We start from the raw sequence: 20,392 nt of genomic DNA, 5'->3' as shown, positions 1-20,392 counted from the left end.
GTATAAAAACTTTAGCCATGAAAAATCAACACAAGAACATCAATAGCTCCAGAAACATTGAGCATTCCAGAAGAGAGATGTTTTATACTTTTTCCTTCAGTTATAAAACTGAAGCAATCTCACCATCATCACACAATTATTGCACAACTTTGATAAGACTAAGATATAGGCCTTCCTCTCTTGTCATTTTCACTTTAACAATGACACATAGAACAGGGACCACATTTAGCTAAGGTTCAAACTATGAAGTATATTAAAACACATAATATTGCTGATGAATAGACTGGGCACGTTCCTACACGTTCCTAGAGCCTTGGTGGAGCAGTGGGCTAATGCCTCCTTAAATAACACCAGCTGCCTGCAATTAGTGCAGGTTCGCATCCCACCAGGCTCAAGGTTGACTCAGCCTTCCATCCTTCCGAGGTAGGTAAAATGAGGACCCAGATTGTTGGGGGCAATAAGCTGACTTTGTAATAATGCCGCTGGGTGTGTGTGTGAAAGCCCTAATAAGCAGGCATATACATAGAATGAAGGCTACTGCTAAGCTTGTAAGCCGCCCTGAGTCTTCGGAGAAGGGCGGGATATAAATGGAATTAAAAAAAAATAAAAATAAAAAATAAAAAAATACATTCTAGTAACCGTTAGATGTCAAGAGGCAACGATGGAAGCAGAAATGATTTAATTTTCTTATCTTGTGTGCTATATATTCTTGATCTGGATCGGGAGCATTCCTGACTTACTTTTGAGTAATGCATGACAACACAGAGCTACATACTACAAATTTAATGCAGCATGTAGTTTGACTTTAAGCTATCCTCACGGTATCATCAAATATAAAGTTATAATAGTCTGTACTAGAAGTGATAAAAGTGTGACCTTTTTTTTAAAAAAAAATGGGAATAGTTTGTGTGTCAGTTAAAAGTTTGTAAAAGATGTTCCCACCCTTTGTCAATTAATCAGAAACTTGTAGCAGTCTGAGCCTCATAATATGCTTACTACAAGAAAAATGTTTCTTACACAATCTTGGAAGCTGAATTTCTTTCTGAGCTGAACATCTGATTTGAACCACCCAATAGATTTAACACTGATTAAGAACCAAAATGGCTATTTTTAGGCTGTGACTGATAACCTCTAAGTTTAGATAAGCCTCTGAGCACCTTATTAAAAAACATCAACGAAGAGTCCAGAGGAATACAAGCTCAGCACTAGGCTTAATTTCATGGCTGCATTTTGAATAAAATCGTCCAACAGCAAAATCCAACTCCAATTTTAGATATTCAAGTCCTATTATTAGAGCTACGTTATTTTGATCTAAGAAGAAGCCCCAAATAATTTGTTAATTTTAATCCTAGGAACATATGGATGTAGATCTACTGAGTTATTCTAACAAAACAGGAGGCAATGTTCTGTGATCAAGCGGTAACAATGGCTGCTTAAATTCTTTGCCGACAATCATTGGATACCTATACAGCTTATGTTTTGGGAAAGTTATACATGTATTTATGCAGGTAAATGTATTAGAAACTTATGTGGAGGAAACACATGTTAGGTTAGGTTTCCTCCACATAAGTTTCTAATACATTTACCTGCATAAATACATGTATAACTTTCCCAAAACATAAGCTGTATAACAAAAAAAAAATCAAGCTATCATTACCATTAGTATCTTTCAGTGCATAGAAATAGTTCAAGCTATTTCTGTAGGACAAGCAAGGCGTTTTACATTCAAAACTGTCTTGGCTTGAGATCACCAATTTTCATGTCATCCCTCATGAGGAAGACAAACTCCCAGCTGAAACTCCACCTCTTCAGCCTCACAAAGATCAAATAACTTCTTATTCTTACTGCCTACCAAAAGCTTCATAATACAACAAAAGATGGAAGACTCGTCTCTGCTGAAAACTGCCCTTTGTGGCATAATTTATGTTCAACAAAAGTAACATTTTGAATATGCTGGACAAGACTCCTGCGAGTCCCTTGGACTGCAAGGCGATCAAACCAGTCAGTCCTAGAGGAGATCAACCCTGACTGCTCTTTAGAAGGCCAGATCCTGAAGTTCAAACTTAAATACTTTGGCCAACTAATGAGAAGGAAGGACTCACTGGAGAAGAGCCTAATGCTGGGAAAGATTGAGGGCAATAGAAGAAGGAGACGACAGAGAATGAGGTGGCTGGATGGAGTCACTGAAGCAGTAGGAGTGAGCTTAAATTGACTCCAGAAGATGGTAGAGGACAGGAAGGCTTGGAGGAATGTTGTCCACGGGGTCGTGATAGGTTGAACATGACTTCGCAACTAACAACAACAACAAATGTACATGTCAGCACCAGCTATTTAGATCAAAACGAGAATTTCATTTTTGACACAAATACAAAATACAGATGCCCTTTACATGTCCCATCCCCCCAATAGGCCTCCTATATGACATTGTTTTATTGTAGCACCACCATGAATGCTCTTAACTCATGCCACTACATGTGTTTTTTCATTGTTTTTTTTTAAAGAGGAAGCTCTTACCATCACCCATTTCATCAGAAAAGGGCAAACTGAAGACTGCTTCATCAATCATATGATTTGGGAGATTTGTATAAAACCGTCCAACAGTTGTTTCCAAATTGCTCAGCTGGTTAAGGACCATCATACTGCCCTTAGTTACTGGAAAAGCTGTTCGATCTGGGACTCCATACTTTGCTGAATTTTGTTCTGCCAGATCTCGAAGAAAGGCTAATTCTTTTAAGCCTGTCACACCCTCTGCAAAAATAGACATTGCACATAAACAGAAAGAAAAATTAAAGCACCTAGCTTATGAAACTGAACTGAGAAGAGTGGAAATTATAAACTAGTCATTATACAACTTAATGCATATATAAAAATAATTTTATTAGTATGCCTTCTGAAAATTCAGAATACTGAATATACAACTGAAAGACCCTTAGTAATTCAAACACATCTTACCATTCATGAGAGCATAAGTAAGGATCATTACGGAGTTGTTAAGCAAACTATTTTCTTCATTGATGACACGAAGAGTAGTCTTTTTACTATCTTCGGATGAATCCCTTGATGTTATTCCAGCTGATAAGTAAATTATGACTGTATCTGTGTCTAAGAAATATAAGAAGAGACCTGATGTGCATATAATCTAACATACTAGGAAGTATTTGCAATAGTAGATTCTCAAGATTAAAATTATGCTTGTAATAAGTGGACTAGATTTCTCGTCCTAAAAATACTCAAAGTTCTACTCCATCTAATGTCGCTAATTTTGGTACCCATTAAAAGAAACCTTAAACGAGCCAATGTTTGCAAATTTCACTACCAAATTAAACAGAAATAAGATAGTTATCCAAGGTTACCTACAAACAAAGTCTCTCTCTCTCTCTCTCTCTCTCTCTCTCTCTCTCTCTCTCTCTCTGTGTGTGTGTGTGTGTGTGTGTGTGTATTCCACAGAATGTTATACATCATCTAAAATAAAGATATACCATCTTTTATTAACAATTCCTTTATATTAACTTTCCATTTTTAGGCCAGACCATTAAGATTAGGATTTCAATAGGGCAGTTAAGCCAGAGGAAAAGCAGACTGTGTTTTCATCTTTTTGATATAAAAAAAGATGACATTTCTATTTTATATACATGCATTTACTTTGACACTTTGACTGAAAAAGCAGTAAATATTTGTAGAGGTTAGAGGTTTTGCATGTTTTTAAACCTTCCTTTTCAATGCAATACCTCTGGGGGGGGGGAAACATGTTAACCAAATTACTTTTGGATAAACTTAAGAATGTTATTTGATTCTGCTGCTGTTGCTGTTGCTGCAGCTGATAATGATGATTATGATGATGATTTATCAAATGTATATGCCACCCACCTCCCAGAGTGTCTGGGTGGTTTATAATTGTTAAAACATTAAAAAAACAGATAATAATAGATAAAATACAAAAATAGCATGAGACAAAGGGGCAATAATGGCAGAGGGGAACATCAATCAAAGAAAGGGGGATCAATTGTCCTCTTCAAAGGTCAGGGTGAGTGGAAATTGTTCAAATTTGGGAGCATCTGCATTCTAGAGGATAGGTGCTGTTATAGAGAAGATATACTTCCAGGATCCTGATGGATAGCATTGTTTAACTGATGGAACCCATATCATGCCAAGCTTTGCAGACTGAATCAGTAAGTAGCATTTATATGGCTTCCTTACAATCACTAATGGAAACAGCTTATGGAAAAGCATTCAGTAAGTAAATTGCTTGTTCAGTAAGAACAAGCCATTAAAGGAAAACACTACAATTGTTAATTTATAATTTTGATAACCAACTCTCCCAACATTAATTTTCTACCATCAGCCAACTATATTCCAGCATATTGCCTGTTGTTTTTTCCTTGATTTACTGAATTACAATATAAGTCGCAATATGATAATAATTTTTTTAAGTTTCATGATGTTCCTAGAATAAAAGAAATTTAAGCAGCTAAATTAATTAAACAATGCCCCTGTTTTTAATGGTTGAAAGTTATTAAACATGCCAAATTTCCAATCTCATCTTATTTTTTGTGCTAGGTGTTTCTCAACAATATTTTGCATCATAAATCTCCATTCAGAAGACTTGATGATGTGCATGTTGAGCCTGCTGAGAAAGCAAGATGTTAAAAACATCACAATATTTTAATACAACCATATTTGTACTAGATATAACAATCAAGATTGTTTATAAAAAATAGAAGCACATCCTCCTCATGACCAAAACATAGTTCTTCAGTACTGTACTGAGTACCCAGTACTTTACTACACAGTATAGTTCCTCAGTATTAGTATTTATGCTAAACTACAATAATTCCAATGTAAAACAAGGGGAGATGCTTCAAGAATCCATGTGTGCATGTTGCTATTTTTATAACAATTACATACATACATATCTTGTTATAAAAATAATAAAAATATATTCAGAAGAGTTAACAACACTGTGAAACCTCAATACTGCAGATCTCTAATCAACTGACTTTTGTATGCAATGGATCAATTTTTCACATTGTGAAAAATGTAATCATTAATGCTAATATCAATTGCTGTAACAGTCTAATTTCATTATCTAACAGGCATTCAGGAATACAAACACTTCTTCCTGCTTAATCTGATTATACAAAATTTTATTATACAGTTTTGATCAGTCAAACTGACACTCCAGCATAGCCATAACATTTAAGAAAGACTTGGTCCATCATATACGGTTGTGCATGTTTCAAAAATGATTTGGAAGAAGTTGCTTGGAGTTTGTGCACGTGTGAGCTCAGCAACATTCTGCTATTTATTAAGGCAGCCCGACGTTTTTCAGATTTCCATGTGAGTCTGAAAAATGATGCTGCTGCTTTATGAGTTAACTCATACAATTAAATAAGCTGTATTTATTTTTTCAGACTCAGGTGGAAGCCTAAGAGAGCTGTTTTAATAAATAAGCCAAAGGATTATTTCTGAAGGCCTTCTTCCAAATAATTTCTAGGTGTGCATGACCAAAATTCATCAACCCATCTGGAAGGGGTTTGGGGTGGGCTTTAAAAAAAAATTACAAGTTCAGAGTATATCCAGATTGGACTGCCAAAATTTAGTATCAAAACTACCAACTTTAAGTGACACAATTTGATACATGGACAACATTGGCTGTTCCAGAACTGAGAACTCCAGAATATGTTTCTTTCGTCCTTCTGATCAGACTGATCTAGTTGTTCCAGAGTTGATCAGTTTCCCAGAAATTAATCTAACTTCTGGAAAGCTACCAGGCTATCCTGGAGCAGCTTGATCAATGTATTTCAGAGAAGAAAAGGAAAAGATTGCTACTGGCATTCTTCTAATACATTGATGAGGCCCACCTGCTTAGCTTTATGTTGGAACTACATTTTATTCATCCACATTATTTTTTGGACTCCCTTAAACATGTGGTCTTTGCACAACTTTAAATATTAGTTGGTATAATTAAACTTAGATTATCTCAAAAACTAGGCAAGGTTGTCCATAATTAATACTTGGATGGAAGGCTACTAGGATAGACCAAGGCCGTATGTTTGGGGGGGGGAAACACCCTGGAAAAATGGAACCATAAACAATTTCCATAATATATCATCATATTGTACTTTTTTATAACTAATAGTATCTAGTAATCATTAAGGGATGAGAAATGATAAAGAAAAGATAGTACATGTAACAATACAATAAATGAAGTTTCTTTGGGTTGTTGTATAGATTAAGCTAAAAACAAAAACAAAAAATTTCCAGGTAATATTTATAGAATTTAAGACATTCTCTTCTTCTCTGCCCTGTTAAAAAGAAAAACCCAAATCCAAAAAGGAAGAAAAGATCAGGAGCAAAGGTATTAATTTTGTGTAACAATATACTTACTTGCTTGAAGTTTGGTGCTATTGTTTGTATTTCGCATCAACTGAAATGCTTTCTGAAAGCCTGTGGCATGCTGGGTAGGGCTGTCAGATGATTTGATATTGCTAACAAAGGTGGACATTTTCCTTTTTGTCTCACTGGTAGCAGGAGACAGAAATGTCTTGTAGCACTGATCCAAAGAGCAAGTTCTTACTGTGTCTGCCACAGTTAACACAGAAATCTGAAGAAAGATAAAACAAAATTACCTCCTGTTTAGAGTTGTCTTTTTTTTACACTGTGCTATAATAACAATAGAAAAGCCTACCTGATTTTAAAATTCAATTGTTGAATCAAAAATAAAGGCGTGTATCTATAAAACTTAAGGATAGCTAATTTATGAAAAATCACATCTTTGATTTGTCAACAAAGTATTATTTCTTATGTAAAATGTTTGCAATAATAATCAGAAAGTGTCATAGAACTTTCAGATCCTAGTAATGAAAACAGAGCAAATAGCAGATTATTTTAGGGAACAGAAAGAAGTGGGGACCCTACATTTTATGAGACCCTTGAATGAAATTCAAAGTAACAGTCTTATTTCTAGTAATCATGAAAGTAGGTTTGCTCATGAATACATAAATCTATCTTTTTCTCCAGAATATGTAGCCAGAGGCTACAAGTACACATGCCATACTAAGAGTGTCCTCCAATACCATTTCCAAAATTCAGGATGAAAGGGGTGAAAGCTGTCTCATCTTATTTTCTAGTCTTATTCTCCTCTGAGATAATCAGATTATATCCAGATCCATTCAATTTTTCCGTTGCCATATTTGAAGCTTGAGAAACAGAGTGAGGGAGAATCAAAACTAAGTTCTGACTTACCATTCTGAGTTAACTCACCTTATCATGTTCATCTATTGAGTTCAGAATAACCTGGGCTGCATCTTTAGCAATCTGCAGTTGTGTTTCTGTAACTGAAGCTCCATGATCTATAATGACAGCTACATGCTTGGACTGAGGTCTAACTGTAGAGACGTAGACAGGCCTAAAAATAAAAGTTACAGTCTGCTGTGCTTCACACTCATTAAGAGAATTACAACAGAACAAACTCCAGAAGTTTCTTGCATTGTCCAAAGGCATTGTTTGAATCAACTGTGTGTTCAACTTACCTTTACATATTTATTTTGGTTTCAGCAAATTGCAGACCAAAACAATCATATGTTACCTATTTTATCATTTAAAAAAGAAAATTTATTTTCCTCCAAAAATGTTAGCCTTCATATTTCTACTCAGAATCCTATAAATTGATACTATCCATTATCTATAGATAATTATTATCTATTAGCCATCATCTCAGCCTTTAACCCAACCCAACAATACTGGAATGGGTTATACTGATTATCTTAATACAGCCTTTAGTATTCACTTTAATACTAGTACAACTAATTACAGTGTTTGCCTATTAGGAATAGGGTTTTTTTTACAAATAATCACTTTCATAAATAGAATTGTAAGGTAGTCCTGATATGTATTTATATCATCTGATGCACTGATTCCAAATTAGGCAGATAAATTAATGTAATCTAGTATAGTTGCTGGCATATTAAAAGACTACGCAAGAAGTGTAAAATTGTACTCCTGCATTAGGCTTAAGGTTTGTTTTTTTCATCATGAATAAAAGTCTAATGTCAAGGCCAACTTTTCTATTAATAGTACAGAATGTGATCCATATAGGATGTGCTATGCAAGTTTTTTATCTGTGTAAAATACTTTTGAAAAGTTTATTAATTTTTTTAAAGAGCAAAAAATGTTGTTAAATATGCCATAAGGGAAAAGAGAATAATTGCCATTTATTTTCTCCTGGATTGAAAAAGTTAAAAGACACAACTTGTTTGATGGCCACTAATTCAGTGCCAACATCACTGAAAAAGTGGTAGTTTTGACTGGTCCTTGAAGTTCTAGCCATCGTACAACTTCCACGATCATGTCATTGTGATCTGGATGCTCAGCAACTAGTCTGGATTTCTGACCATCACAGCATCCCACGGACACATGATCATGATTTGTGACCTTTGCTGCCATCTTCTCACAAGCAAAATCAATGGGGAAGCTGGCAGAAAGTCAGGAGTCATGATCACATGAGGTCCTCACTAAACAACCCATGCTGTTCTCACTTAATGACTTTAAACCAGGGATTGCCAGAATGGTCAAATGACATCATTCTTATATATGCTTCACTTAGAGACAAGAAATTACAGTCCCAATTACAGTTGTTAAGTGAAGAATACCTGTAATGTTAATGGATATAATTTTTAAAAATCTGTATTTTGTTAACTGGAAGATGCTGAAACGCTAAATTTTGAATGGGTTCATCATGCTATTCTTGTCATTTGACATGCATGGAATCTAAATTCTCTACTGGAATGACATTACTAATAAAAGTATTTTTATCTCCAAAATACTTATACGGAATTCACCAAAACCATACCTGCTGCGGTGTTCATAATTGCCTTTACATCGGAATTTGTGAGCTGGAAACACAGTAAAAATGCCTTCTTCTGAACTAAAGTATTGCCATTTGATTCCAGGATTTGATTTCAAATTGTCAGCAAGTACTATTAAATATATAATAAAACAGAAAAGGACATTAGCAGTATTATGAGGACAGGAAAAAAATATCTTAAATGTTTTTTATTTGATTAAAAGTTTTCTTAGTATAGCACCAGGCTGTCTGAAATGATACATCCTCTAGATAAACTTTCATAAGGAACGTACAGTATGTGAAAGTCCAATTGCCATAACCAGACATGTCAAACTCGTGATGTCATGTGATGTCACGCAACATATTAGAGCCTTTTCGCCATTGCCAGCAATGGGGTGGGCGCAACTTCCGGATGACGTGTCCGGCCCACTGGCCGGCAGTTTGACACCCTTGCCATAAACCATAAGCCTACTTTATTTTCATGTGTTTGATATTTTTAATATTTATATTAATAATATTAATATTTTATGCGTGTAATAGTTTTGCCCTCATTAAAATTGGTGCATAGTTCCTATTGTTATTCTTTTCAGGAAATATTAAGGTGCAAAAGCTACACCCAAATCTGCAAGACACAATTCTGAGATAAACTAACAAATCTGCAAATTATCCTATGAAATAAAGAATATCAGGGACTTTCTTGGAGGAAAATTTTTTATGTACTGCATCCCAGATTTTATACCATCACAACAGATTATATATTTTAAAATAACAGGGAGGTAATACTATGCTAGTATGTGAAGCATAGGAACTTTACAAACCTTTCTGAGAAAGGACAAAGCACGCATTCTCTCTCACACACACTGAGGAAATGAAATTTTAGGATTTGAGAATAACTGGCTTGCATTCCTTCCTCTGAACTAAAATTAAAATGTTCATCCAAAGAGAGGTTACATCATCTGCTGTATTTCAGTGCTGCTATTATAGAATTTAATTTGCTAGAATACTAACAAGCAGACAGTTGTAAGAGAATTGGATTTGGTTGAGTTAAAAAGGAGGAAGGCAGCTCTCCAGTCAAGACTATTTTAAAAATGGTTGAGGTGACCTCTGCAGCTCACACTTGATCTGTCAATCCTGACAGCTCCACATTTTCCTCCCTGTGGCTATGTAGATACTGATCATTTCATAGATAGTCAGCCTTTCCAATAGACAATCTGGTGTCTTGCTACTGAAAGAAGAAGAGGCAAAGTAAGGAATCTAATAAGCAAGTGGTTAATTATCAGCAGGCTTAAGTAGAGTTCTTCACAGAAAGCAGAAAGTCAGGCCTTCTAATCCCAACATTTCACTCTAAAGTATACAACCTTTTCCCCAATAGCCCCAAATGAACATTCAAGAGTTGATGTTGGCTAGAAAATAAGTTGTCAGAGGAAGAATGAGGGAATCAATTTTGCTTGGGACCCTAATGGTTCACTTCTGACTTCTGCAGAAACTCTGAATAGGAATACTCCAGTTAGGATGATAGGAATACATCCTCACTATTATTATTTACTCAAACTCATACCTATGCTTGTTTACCAAATGATAAAATGGAACTCCTTTGTAAACAACATTAAATGTACATTAAAGAGTAGGTAATAATTCAAATCTATGTTCAAACTAAAGCTATATGTTTATATTATATCAAGTTTCTTTATTCATTTCTCACTTTTGTCACATTCCCATCTTAAATGGTTATATTTCTTCTCCCTCCACCTCCACCCCCCAAGTATAACTCTTTCTCCAGGTGTCAAGAATCTATTAGAAACAGACGACTTATTTCTACTTTCCACTAGAATAATTCCCACAAGGAAAGATTCAGGTTTCCTTTGCTGAAATGAAAGGAGAATGTAGTTCTAGAAATTGGCTTTTTGGCATGCTTTAAGATTTGCATTCTAGCTTCAAATTAACTGCACCTATAAAATATCATTCTTAAACAGAAAGATAAAAATGATGTTAGATATGATGTTTTCCCCCCCTTTCATGAAAATGCACATATTACACACTTGGGACAATGTTATTCTCATCTTACAAATACAGTGTTAGGTACAGAAAAATGTAGAATAATTTATGCAAGGAAGCAAAGCAGCAGAGCAAGTAATATACCGGTAAGCTTCGGAAATTGCATCCTAAATTTAAGTTCAGGTTACTTGCTCATTCTTGCTCATTTTTGTAAATTATGTTTTCTTAATTATTCAAACACAACTTTTTCAAGGTTTGGTTTTTAATTTATTAAGCCGTGATTTTACTTGATACTTGAGCCTGGACAAGAAACAGCTGTTGGATATGTTTTGCCACTTAAACTCCAGCTTCATTAGTGTTTATTTATTTAGTCTTTCTTAGACTAAATAATAATAAAAGAAAAACAAAATTAGGTTTAGAAACAAAACTCCTGTATGCTCAGTAAGACTAAGGTTAAAACAAATTATTGATCACAATAGTAATATTGTTTAATAGATGTCAAAGAACAAGTCTGCCAAAAGGACCTTTAACCATTGACTTCTAAAAAAAAAGAAATCCCAGATATTTAAAATACAGCGACTAAAAGAGAAAATCCCAAAGACCTTGATCTTCTAAATACACACATAATATGTTTAGACTCTGCCAGATCTAAAAGCTGTAATTACACTAAAGACTCTCTCAAAATTTATTATCAGGACTTTTTAGGGACCTCCCATCTCAGTATCCATTAAATCCACCTTTTTGCACAGGCATTAAAATATTCATTGAGCCTTCACCTCCCATCTTCTCAATGGTCTGCCACCAATCTTCCCACGACACAAACTCTGATCTTCCTGCAAATCTACCAATCTTCTCAGTGACTTATTAAGACAGTTCAACCTCTGTATCCTTTCAAGTCCATGAGATCATCATTCTAAAATTGCCAGTTATTCTGTACTAATGATTTTTCTAAAACTTTCGTATCATCCCACTCCACTTTGGAATTACCCAGGAGCAAGGTGTTCTCTCAAAGATAATGATTGTGATCTGATAGTGAATGCCAAGAGACTGCAATTGTCCAAGATGAAGATAACATAACCATTTCTCCATTGTATCACTGCAGCAGAAAGCATTACCTACAAAGCTAAACTGACTTTGTAATTAAACTTGAATGACTGTTTCATCAGAGCATGTACTGTCTGTTTATATACTTCTGCACATTCCCTATGCCAAGCATGCTAATAAAGGGAATATAGTCAGGAGATCAATCCTGACTGCTCTTTAGAAGGCCAGATCCTGAAGCTAAAACTCAAATACTTTGGCCACCTAATGAGAAGGAAGGACTCACTGGAGAAGAGCCTAATGCTGGGAAAGGTTGAGGGCAATAGAAGAAGGGGACGACAGAGAATGAGGTGGCTGGATGGAGTCACTGAAGCAGTAGGCGTGAGCTTAAATGGACTCCAGAAGATGGTGGAAGACAGGAAGGCCTGGAGGAACGTTGTCCATAGGGTCGCGATGTGTCGGACACGACTTCGCAGCTAACAACAACAACAACAACAACAACATAGTTTATTTTATGTTTCTGCAGCAGGTTAACTACAACTACCGTTAACAGTACTGCTGCTTCAGCTTAGTGGAACTGCTTAGTGCAGCGATGGGAACCATGGCCCCTTTATGACTTGTGGACTTCAACTCTCAGAATTCTGGGAGTTGAGGTCCACAAGTCATAAAAGGGATATAGTTCCCCACCCCTGGCTTAGTGGTACTGCAGTCAGCTTGCTCATTTTCAATACTTAGTTACCTTAGTCTTTATATCAGAGGTGTCTAACATCAGCAACTGTAAGACTTGTGGACTTCAACTCCCAAAATTCCCAAGTCAGCATGCTTGTCTGGGGAATCCTGGGAAATGAAGTCCACAAGTCTTAAAATAGCTCATGTTGGACACACACACCCTCCCTCTGCTTTATTTTATCAGTGAACAAACAGGATGAGAGAAATAATGACCTGTTCCTTACTGCTTTGCACTATCACTAGTATAATACAACAACCTCACAGCCCAAATTAATCAGATAAGAAGCCATTCTGGGCCTTCCTGACTTATAAAACAGTACTCTCAAAGAAATATGCCTGTTAGAGTAAATGCTTTGCTGAACCCTGACTAAAGCTTTATCTTGCTGACAGAGCTACCTGAACTATTTCATTGCTAAGCTCAATAGTTTCCTGGCTAAAAATCTAGTCGTTCACTAGATCATTGCAAACTTTGCAGTGCAGCAGATTATTTTTTTAAGAATAAGCAGGAGAAAGGGAGGGGTTTTTAAAAACACACGCACACCCAAAACGTCTTCCTTTCAATGACTTCTGAAAGATGAAAGAGTTTCCCATTTATAACAAAGGCAGGAAGTCTTGTCCTCAGTCTGAATTGGATTTTTGGTGCAGTGTTGTGCAACCAAATATATATGCCTACAAGGTCAAATTATGATGTTACATGAACTAATCCTTGGTAACTTACTATCTTAACGTGAGGGAACCCATGTAATATACCAAAACATCAAATGTTTAATTGTAAGATAAATACAACAAAGTTAAGCAATAGAATATTTCTCATAATAATTTAACTGGTTTTGGTTTTGGAAGACCAGAGAGCCTTCTTGGCATAGGTAGAAATACTCGTAGGATGAAACATGTAAATTTAAATATGCATGAACGTAAAGCCTAAATTATGACAATCCTATAAATTAGGCACTCTCAGCAAGAATTTGCACACCATTTATTTTGCTTGTTCTCGCTATAAGATTAAAGCTCCAGCAATGAAAGATCAAACATGAAAACTGAGTCTCAATCTTATAACACAAGGGCAACGTTAAGACATATTTCATAGCTGGAAAGAACCTATGGCAGTGTTAGATATAAAAGCTAATGGTGTAGCCCAGGGGTGAGCAACCTGAAACAGTGAAAGAGCCACTCGGAACCGGTTCCCTCACAAAAGGGAAAACTGGGAGCCGCAAAAAATGTGTGCACATGCGCGTACATGCGCGCATGCGCAGAACAGGGTTTGACCGAAGAGTGGAGCCAAGTCGAGATATGCACCTACCCTGCATATTTGAATTGATTGATTGAACTTTTTTAGTCCCACTTTTTTTTTTTTGGACTGCACATGGCAGAGGACTGGGAGCCGCAGGAGACGGCTGAAAGAGCCGCATGCTGCTCCAGAGCCGCGGGTTGCAGACCTGTGGTGTAGCCCAATAAATGATCTAATGGTACAGACTTCCACTTTTGCAATAGATTTGGACTGAGGACATTAGGCAACAGATCACCCAAGGAACAAATTTTCCTCCTCAATGATTTTTATATTTTTGATAGATTCATATTTGTTAGAATATGAAATCCACTTGTACTGCAAAGCTTGCTAATTGCAAGATAACAGCATTGTTAAAGCTGTTTATGTACTCTTTGGCAGCAGATTCAAATTTAAATCTGGTTGTTAAATCACTGTTTGATTATATCTGCATACTATTTCATTTCAGACAAAAATACCTATATAAATAAATATGTAAAAACTATTTTCTTTGTTAAGCTTTTCCTGTTTCTGCTACCAGTACAGAATCTTTCTCCTAAAGGAACTACTATCGCCTTCTGGTTGTTTCTAGAACATTGATCTAGAAATATGGTACAGGGACTGCTGTTTTCCAGCCTATGTCACCCATATTCAAGGGTAACTTATCAAAGTAACCTTGCGCAATAAGTAAACTATGCTCTGTTTTTAGTACAGGTCAGCCCTGAAGATGAATTTTTAACTGTTTCAATATGCTTTGTGTCTTGGAAGTATTATCTTTAGGTGCTGAATATTATTATTTTCATAAAACTGTCATTATGCATGGTTCACCTTTGGTTCTTTCTTCACACCATGAATGAAATTTATAGCAAGGAAAGAACTGCTATCATTTTGTGCAATTATTTTTTTATCAATCTTTATTATGTGTTCAGAGGGAGTCCAACTTGCTCCTTAGGGGGAAGTGTCATCAAAGATTTAAACCCAAAACATGCTAGACCAACACCAATTTCATCTCACTTGGCTTAACTTCAGCCTGATTTGACCCATCGCTCCTGGCCAAAATTCCACAGCGTTTCCAGACTGGGCAAGGAAGAAAATGTATAACGAATATATAACGAGGTGTTCCCCCCCCCCCGTTGATAGAGCCCGCAACTTGGGTGTCTTCAGTTTGGAAGATCATATAGTAGCCGTGGCCAGGAGGGCTTTTGCCCAGGTTCGCCTGGTGCGCCAGTTATGGCCCTATCTGGACCGAGATGCCCTACGCACAGTCACCCATGAGCTCGTGACCTTCCGGCTAGACTACTGCAATGCTCTCTACATGGGGCTGCCCTTGAGGACCACTCAGAGGCTTCAGCTGGTGCAGAATGCAGCCACGCGAGTTGTGATGGGAGTCTCCCGATACTCCCATGTAACACCTCTTCTCTGCGAGCTGCATTGGCTTCCAGTTGCCCTCCGGGTGAGATTCAAGGTGCTGGTGATGACCTATAAAGCCCTAAATGGCATGGGCCCGGATTATCTGAGGGAGCACCTGCTGCCAGCGTCCATTTCCCATCGTCCTGTGTGCTCCCACAGGGAGGGCCTCCTCAGGGTACCACCAGTCAAGGATTGCCAACAGGTGATCCCCAGGGGGAGGGCGTTCTCTGTGGGTGTGCCTGCCCTATGGAATCAACTGCCAATGGAACTCCGGACTGCCCCTGACCTTCGTTCATTTCGCCGGGACCTAAAAACCTGGCTCTTTGAGCTATCTGGTCTGGACTGAGGGGTTTAATGTTTTTAAATTGTGATTTTAATTTTTTGCAGCTAGACTTAATTTAATTTTATTTTAATTTTATATTGTATTGCTTTTAAATTTTGCCTTGTAAACCGCCCTGAGTCCTTTGGGAGTAGGGCGGTATATAAACCAAATTAATAAATAATAAATTACATTTTAGAATGCTAAGAGTAAATTTTAAACTAATCTTGAATTGAACTTGAGTTGCCTTTTATTGCTAATGAACGGTGAAGAGTTGTGTTTTTGTCCTTTTTTTAATTCACATTCTTTTCAATCTTTTTGTTTAGTTTTATTTTGTTTCTGTTCATTTTTTTTCTTTTGGATTTTAAAAAGAGTTTGCTTTGAACCTGAAGACTCTGGAACACGGTTGTCCAGCCTTTTGAATCCCCTGGGCCACATTGAGTGAAGAAGAATTGTCTTGGGATGCATATAAAATATAGAATATAGTTAATATGCATAAATAACAAACCTTTTAAAAATATTTATTATCTTGTGGAGCTGCATTGGTAGTGTCCATGGTTAGTAAGTAATGAGTTAGACACATCTGTTCTAGATGCTGCTGGACTCTGTTCCTGACCAATATCTCCATTTCCTATAGATTTTAGATTTTTTTAGATTTTATTAGATTTATATACCGCCCTTTCCCGAAGGACTCAGGGCGGTTTACAGGGCATTTTAAAATCACATCAATATAAAATACAAAGTTAAAAGAGAATTAAAAGATTAAATTATCCCTGAAAATAAAACCCCAGTTAAAATTCTCAGCCTGGGTCAGAGAGCTCAAAGAGCCAAGTCTTCAGGTCCCGGCGGAATGAGCGTAGGTCAGGGGCAGTCCTGAGCTCCACGGGCAGCTGGTTCCAGAGGGTAGGCGCACCCACAGAAAAGGCCCTCTCCCTGGGTGTTATCCACCAACAATCTTTTACCGGCGGCACCCTGAGAAGACCCTCCCTCTGCGAGCGCACTGGACAAAGGGAACTTGATGCTGGCAGCAGGTGTTCCCTCAAATATCCCGGACCCAAGCCATTTAGGGCTTTATAGGTCATCACCAGCACTTTGAATCTCACCCAGAGGGCAACCAGAAGCCAATGCAGCTCACGGAGTAGAGGTGTTACATGGGAGTATCGGGAAACCCCCATCACAACTCGCGCGGCCGCATTCTGCACCAGTTGTAGTCTCCGAATGGTCCTCAAGGGCAGCCCCATGTAGAGAGCATTGCAATAGTCTAAACGGGAGGTTATGAGCGCATGAGTGACTGTTCGTAGGGCATCTCGGTCCAGGTAGGGTCGCAACTGGTGGACCAGGCGAACCTGGGCAAAAGCTCCCCTGGTCACGGTTCATATATGATCTTCAAAATTGAGCCATGAGTCTAGGAGGACACCTAAGTTGCGAGCCTTATCAACGGCAGGTAACAGATGGAGACATACTGTATATAACCTAGAGATCCAAACTGGTACGCACTGTTTTTCACCAGAGTATCAATTACATATATAATTCAGTAGATATGTACTACACATGAACAAGACAACAAATATTTATGCATAATGAAGTAAGGAGAAACAAAATAAACAAAGGATAAAAACAATTACGAGAACACCTAATATTAGACATAAAACACAGTAAATCTATTTCCCCTCAAATCATTTCCACAGGAATAACTAATCATTGCAACTCACAGCACAGATGATACACCTGAGCCCAATTGCATAATTTTTGGCTTCCAACAATTTGGAGGTTTTCCCTTGAAAAAAATCTGACTAAAAGACATTCCTTAGATATTATCAGATAGATTTACATGTAAAATCTATATTACTATGCTATATTGTTAAACAGTATGTAACACTAGAAACAGAAAATAAATCTGCTTTGCCTAACCTCTAGCTTATTAATTATTACAAGGCTCTCACATCATCTGGCATAAAATAACAACTGAAAATCTTAGCATCACAGTTAGCTAGTGATTCTTGAAGTAAAATGCAGGTTGACAAACACAGTTATAACTTGCAAACACAGCCTGCAACACCTCTGTCTTTGGAGAATATGGAACGTCTCCCCAAACTAGTTTTGTCGTAGATACTGGAAGATATTAAAGTGCAGAACTGCATTTTAAAGAATAAAAGAGGTGGAATGAAGAAAAATAGAGTCCTAAATCACATCTCTTACAGTTTTAAGCAAGGAAGAAAGTGAGGCCATCTCTGTGGGGAATTCCTGCAGTCTGAGGAGATGGAAGCTAAAAAGTACACCTGAAGGGAGGAAGAAAGCAATTTTTTTTCAGCTGAAATAGTCCCTGCTTATCTAAGAAAAGATTGTATATTGTGATCATAGAAAAATAAGCACAGCTTTATGGCAAAATTGGTAGTTTTTCCCAAGGGGAGGCAAATGAACTGAACTTGCTGAAGGAAAAAGGGGAAAGGTTCAGAATTTTCCAAAGATAAGGAAGAAAGCAATTAACTTTGTAAGACTGTTTAACTTTCAGAGACAATCTATCCTTTGAAAAGTGACCACATTATTCAAGAAGTAGACAATGGGTTTCCCTACTGATTTAATGTATTAGTCTTTTATCTTAATTGAGGAGGGGGGAAATTACTTTCTTTCCTTTTCAAAGGCAAAACATACAGAAAAGAACACATTCCAAACATGAACAACAAAAAGATGAGTTCTTACATCTTTTCTCCCTGATCTCTAAAAACAGGTTCATAGGAACATAATGCTTCCTTTGAAGCTTCATTGAAACAAGCTAAGGTACAACTCCCAAAACCAGGAATGTAAAAAGCTAACACCATGACAAACGTTTTACATTATGGAATTCCTACAATGAGATATTATAGGCTGCAAAGATCTGACCTGGAAAGTTAATACAACCCAGGTGGCCAGAAAGGCCCAACAGAGGCTTCACTTTCTCAGGGTCTTGCGGAAGAACAGGGTAGAACAAGGGCTAATGACCCTCTTTTACCGGTCTACTATAGAGTGCGTCCTCTCATACTGTATTGTGGTTTGGTATGCTGGTCTGACAGCCGCGGATAGGAAAGCATTACAGAGAGTGGTGAGCACAGCACAAGACATTGTGGGCTGTCCCCTGACACCACTGGATGACATCGCTAGGGCTCGCTGCCTTGGAAGAGTGAGGAAAATTCTCAGGGATGACTCACACCCTGGACGGTATCTCTTTACTTTCCTACCATTGGGTAGGAGATATAGGAGTATAGCTAGCCGTACCAACAGGCTGAAGAACAGCTTTTATCCATGGGCTGTTAAGCTTTTGAATGGGATATAATTTTATAAACTTTATGGCATGATTGACTTGGAGGCCGGTGTGTTGTGCAATTAGTTCACATGGTGTAATAAGATGGAGGGTTTGTGCCACTGTAAGTTGGGGGTGGGGGCACGAAGGGAGGCTCAGCCAATCTCAATGTATACATGGTTGTACTTTGACAATAAAGGTTCATTCATTCAAGAGGTATTTGGGCCTGGGGAGTTAGAGCAAAATAGTTATGCCTAACTGACTCATTTGGAATTTTATTTGCATACAGATGTTGCAAACCTTTTTGAACTTTTCTTATACAAGTATTACTTGAGGGAAATCCCTGGTGGGTAGGGCTTAATCAGCAGTTAAGTACATCTATTTTGGGAATGTTTCAAGAAGACTCATGTTAACACAGTAAGAGCAGAAGGCAAAGATGGAAGCAAGTCTCCCTCCCTTCCTCCCTCTCTAGTATCCATTCACATGCAGATGTCAGCACTGATTTGTAAGTTTGGTAATACTAGACAGACTGACAATCTCAAGGTTGACTCAGCCTTCCATCCTTCCGAGGTAGGTAAAATGAGGACCCAGATTGTTGGGGGCAATAAGCTGACTTTGTAATAATGCCGCTTGGGGGGGGGGCTGAAAGCCCTAATAAGCAGGCATATACATAGAATGAAGGCTATTGCTAAGCACATTGATTTGTGCTTAGATTGTAAGCCGCCCCGAGTCTTCGGTGAATGGGATATAAATGGGATTAAAATAAAAAAAAATCAACCAGGTCACCACAGATGAAAGCAGACATGGAAATATTAATATTGAATCATGACAAAACAATGGAACTGACAAGAGAGGTATACAGCATCAAACCATTTTCAATAATCAACTCCACCCCTTCTCATGTTCAGTCATTACTGTTGATATATAGCCACTTCTGAAGCTAGGAAAAGGTAACAAAGCACTTTAAAGCCAGGCCCTGACTTTACTGCAGTCTGATGTTTCCATATCAAAGAGTCTGCTGTAGGGTACCTTAATTTCCCTTCATTGAAGAAAGAAGTAAGGATAGTCCAAGAAGCAGAAAAGGAAAGAGAGCAAGATTGAAACACCATTTGATTTGCTAATGAGCCCATCTTCACAAGAATGTCTTTTTTAAAATCCTAAATAAGGAATAAGTATCAGTCGTAGTAAAAGGAGGAAGGTAAAAAAACCTGGATTTCCTCAAACCTAACACATCTTAGCTTCAGCTTTGATCTGAGCAGCTCTTATCCTGTCCTCTGCTTCATTTTCATTTATGGGGGGGGGGGAGAAAATGTTTAAGTGAAAAGAAATTACAACAAGGTACAACTATCATCTAGAGTATTAGATGAAAAAGAGTGCCCCCACTTCACAATACATTAAAACCAGTATTTACATTTGAAAGCAAAGCCAGAAAGTAAAGACTACATTAACCAAAGGTTGGATCTCTTGTGAAAGTCTTACAGCCTTAAGACAGGAAAACCACCACCCTTCCCT

At 37.4% G+C, this 20,392-nt stretch overlaps 1 protein-coding gene across 1 annotated transcript in view; it reads right to left on the bottom strand.

Annotated features, from left to right (window-relative positions):
- CACHD1 (cache domain containing 1) overlaps positions 1-20,392 on the bottom strand; it is a 146,310-nt gene that overhangs the window by 43,883 nt on the left and 82,035 nt on the right. The window contains exons 5-9 of the mRNA XM_083359916.1: positions 8,852-8,978; positions 7,264-7,408; positions 6,388-6,604; positions 2,953-3,102; positions 2,515-2,748 (exon numbers count right to left, since the gene is read on the bottom strand). Of these exons, the coding sequence (XP_083216042.1) occupies positions 2,515-2,748; positions 2,953-3,102; positions 6,388-6,604; positions 7,264-7,408; positions 8,852-8,978 (873 nt within the window). The remainder of the gene's footprint in view (positions 1-2,514; positions 2,749-2,952; positions 3,103-6,387; positions 6,605-7,263; positions 7,409-8,851; positions 8,979-20,392) is intronic.

This window comes from Vipera ursinii (genome assembly GCF_947247035.1).
Source record: "Vipera ursinii genome assembly, chromosome: 3".
Classification (NCBI taxonomy): domain Eukaryota; kingdom Metazoa; phylum Chordata; class Lepidosauria; order Squamata; family Viperidae; genus Vipera; species Vipera ursinii.
The sequence above is the reverse complement of the archived record's forward strand: the minus strand, read 5'-3'. Positions and strand labels throughout refer to the sequence as shown.